General features: G+C 59.9%; 1 protein-coding gene across 1 annotated transcript; it reads right to left on the bottom strand.

The window, feature by feature from the left end:
* Positions 1 to 2,677, bottom strand: CYP707A1 (cytochrome P450, family 707, subfamily A, polypeptide 1). Its single transcript, XM_048679551.2, has 5 exons — positions 1,980 to 2,677; positions 1,473 to 1,856; positions 1,215 to 1,383; positions 928 to 1,034; positions 1 to 829 (listed from the first exon to the last, which is right to left on the bottom strand). Exons 1-5 carry the CDS (start codon positions 2,535 to 2,537, stop codon positions 605 to 607), a joined length of 1,443 nt encoding a protein of 480 aa, XP_048535508.1. The 5' UTR covers positions 2,538 to 2,677; the 3' UTR covers positions 1 to 604.
* Between the last annotated feature and the right edge of the window lie 724 nt (positions 2,678 to 3,401).

Genomic DNA, 3,401 nt, shown 5'->3' with positions numbered 1-3,401 from the left:
AGAAACGAAAGCCATTTTCCAGTTTGCATTGACGTGTAACAAACAATACAGAGGGGTCGCTCTCCCGGGGGCCTCCTTTTGGCCCTTTGCCGCGATCCATTGATTATTCGGCCTAGCTGCCAGCCTGCTTTCAGGCGGGCAGCCCATCTTACACCCCAATCAGGGCCTGTCAGTCTGCTGTCTTCTTCTCTCCTCCTGCTATACTAGTATAGGTGTTGCCAAAAACAATGAAAATCTCAAGGAAAAAAGGATAAAAAATGGTTGGTTTTACAGTTGGGCGCCACTTCTTTGTGGCGCCGGATCTCCCTAGCTGAGAATGCCTACGTCTGTGTGTGTTTTCAAGAGCGGGATTTTTCTTGGTCTCGTCTCGCCCGGCCGTCATGGTCCTGGCTCAAGAATCTGTACAGAGGACTTTTGACGGCCCGTGCTCTCTCCGATCGGCCTCCGCCAGCGCGCTGCCGCTCCCGCCGCGGCGCCCACGGCTGCAAGTGTCCCCTCCGACGGCGACCGCCGCGGACGCGGACGGAGCCGGTCCAGCTCGCTCGCATGTGCCACGGCGTCGCCTCTATCGTGCCGTTGATTTTCCTTTGGGAACGAGGAGGAGTCAGGCTTTGTTCTTGTCCTTGCGGGTGAAGGTCATGGGGAGGCCGTTGATGGGGAGGGCGAAGGGGCCGAACTGGACGCCGCTCTCGGACTTGGAGGTGGACCATCTGTACTTGGTGGCGAGGTGGTGGCAGAGGACGAGCATCTCCAGCTTGGCCAGCTCGTTGCCGGGGCACGAGTGGGTCCCGTTCCCGAACGGCATGAACGTGTTGGGCTTGGGGGCCACCTGCAGTCACGAACCAAGACGTATAATAATCAGATAACGATCAATCGAAATCGAAGAAGAGACTCGTCAAACAGAGGGCTGTGAATGATGATGCTGACCTCGAATCGTGAAGGGTCGAACTTTTCGGGGGAGGGGAAGTGGTCGGGGTTGTGGTGGATGTTCCGGAACAGGGGAAGCACTTTCCAGCCCTTGGGAATCAGGTACCCTGCACGCACAGAGGAGAGCAAGTCGAGGTGAGTTGCGAGTTTCCCTTGAGTTAGGAGCGCGTCCTTTCCGAGCCAGTTCATGCGCAGGCAGCGCACTGCTGTGCTCCGAGAAGGACAGCGGAGCACAGCACTGCGCTGCCTCAAACGACCAAAGCGATTGATGCCTCTGCTCTGCTCACCTTGGTACTCCACGTCCTCCACGGCCTCCCTGAAGGTGAAGGAGAGGATGGACGCCACCCGCATCGTCTCCTGGATCACCCGGCCCGTCACCCGCATCCGCCGCGTGTCGGCCCACGACAGCGCCTCGCCGGACAACGCCTTCTCCCTCGCGATCTCGGCGTGCTCTTCCTGTTGATTGTATGATGAACGGGTCAGTCGCTGCTTTTCGATCGGGTGCCTAGCGGGTCAGCTGGGTTCATGAAATGACGGCGACTTACGGTGACGGCTTTGAGGACGGCGGGGTTGTCGCCGAGGAACTTGACCATCCACGTGAGCACGCTGGCGGTGGTGTCGCGCGCGGCGAAGATGACGCCGATGGCGTTGTCGGCGATCTGGTCGTCGGTGAGCGCCTCGCGACCGTCCATGAAGGAGCCCAGGAGGTCGCTCCCGCGCTCGCGCTCGCGCCGGGCCGAGATGATGTGGGCCACAATGGCGCCCAGCCGCTTCCGGGCCTTCATGGCCTTGTGGAACAGCGTGCCCGGCAGGTTCACCGGCATCGAGTTGTACCCCTTCTCCAGCGTCAGGTAGCACTGCTTCAGCTCCTCGATGTACTGCATCTCCTCCTCCCCGAAGATGGACAGCAATGCCACATTCAGAGCGTACTGCGCCATAACACCAACACAACGATCAGCCTCGAGCTCCAATCATTTAGCACTAGAGCAGAGCAGAGGAAAGCAGAGCAAGTGGCGGGGAATGGAAGAGGAGGAAGAAGAAGAAGCACTCACAGTCTTCATCTCCTGGAAGGTGTTGACTTGCAGGTCTTCCCAGGAGCCGAGGGAGCGGAGGGCGATAGCCTCGATGGCGGGGACGGAGCCGCGGATGGCCTCGGGGGAGAAGGCGCGGGAGACGAGACGGCGGAGGTGGGCGTGGTAGTCCCCCTGCTGGAAGAAGATGGCCTGGGGGCCCAGCATCCGCTCCTTGCTGGCCGGGAAGGTAGGCTTGAAGAGGTGCGCCTGAGTGACGAGCACGAACTTGGCGGCCTCGGGGCTGGACACCATGACGCAGGGGCACCCGAGGATGTGCGTCTTGAAGATGGGCCCGTACTTGTTGCGCTTCCTGGCGAAGAAGACGTTGGGGTTCTTGGAGGAGTAGAGCTGTGTGGTCTCGCCCACGTACGGCCACCCCATGGACCCCGGCGGCAGCGGCAGGCTGCTGCTGCCGCCCTTCTTGCCGCCGCCGCCGCCCGACGACGACCTCCCGCCGGCGCCCTTCTTCCTGGCGCGGACGGCGCACGCGAGGACGAGCGGCACGAGCAAGCAGAGGAAGAGGACGAAAGCAGCCATGTCAACGAAAGGCTTTCGTCGGTTCCGTCAGCTGCAAAGGATAGGAGCCCCGAAGGAGTCGGAGAAGGAAGACGAGGAGGGGGGAGAGGAGAGGAGATGGGTGGTGGTGGTGGTGGCTGGGTGTGGAGGGAAATGCGAGGGGCGTGGCAGGTATTTATAGATTGGCGGTGAGGGGAATGCGAGCCGCAGCGAGCGTCGCTGGTCTCCGGCACTGCCCTCGGCCGGGCCTGGCGCCCCCCTAAAAATCTTAACCACGCGCTGCCTGCCTGCCACTGCTGCGTGTGAGGCTCACACCGAATTATTGCACAGTTTAATCGGGCAAGAGCTGGACGGAGCGAGCCTAATCTAATCAATCAATTAGCCAATCCACGGAGCAGCAGGAAGGAGCAGTCCCGTCCGGCTTTCCAGCGCGCCAGACGGAGATCGAAGCCCCAACAGCTCACCCCTCTCCCTTTCGCCCCTCCCTCCTCTATGCTCCCATAATCCTGCTGTGTTTTGGCCGCACGCTTGCTTGAGTAGTTACTTATTGTACTACACAGTGCTCTTCTCTGATAATATCCCAGCCCCGTCCTCCTTACCTGGCCACTTCATCGTCACGTAGACGTCGCAGCAGCTCAGCTGGCCCCGAGATATTTCTATTGGCCTGCGTATATCTACTGACAGCGCCGCTTCTTTTTACGCTTTCTAACGTGAGTCATTCTCTACGCGATTCTTGTGGTAAACACTAAACACTGACCGGTTAAAGCAGCCTTTTGCCTCGAAATGCATGCGGAAAACGCTTGATTTGTTCCACGGTCGGAATGACAGGTGTTGAACTCACCCTTTGGTCCGTCGTCAGGGAAATGGTCGCGAGCATGCACGCAC

The sequence above is a fragment of the Triticum urartu genome, chromosome 6A (assembly GCF_056163025.1).
Source record: "Triticum urartu cultivar PI428250 chromosome 6A, HENAU_Tu73, whole genome shotgun sequence".
NCBI lineage: Eukaryota > Viridiplantae > Streptophyta > Magnoliopsida > Poales > Poaceae > Triticum > Triticum urartu.
Note: the sequence above shows the minus strand (reverse complement) of the source record. Positions and strands in the feature narration are given on the sequence as shown.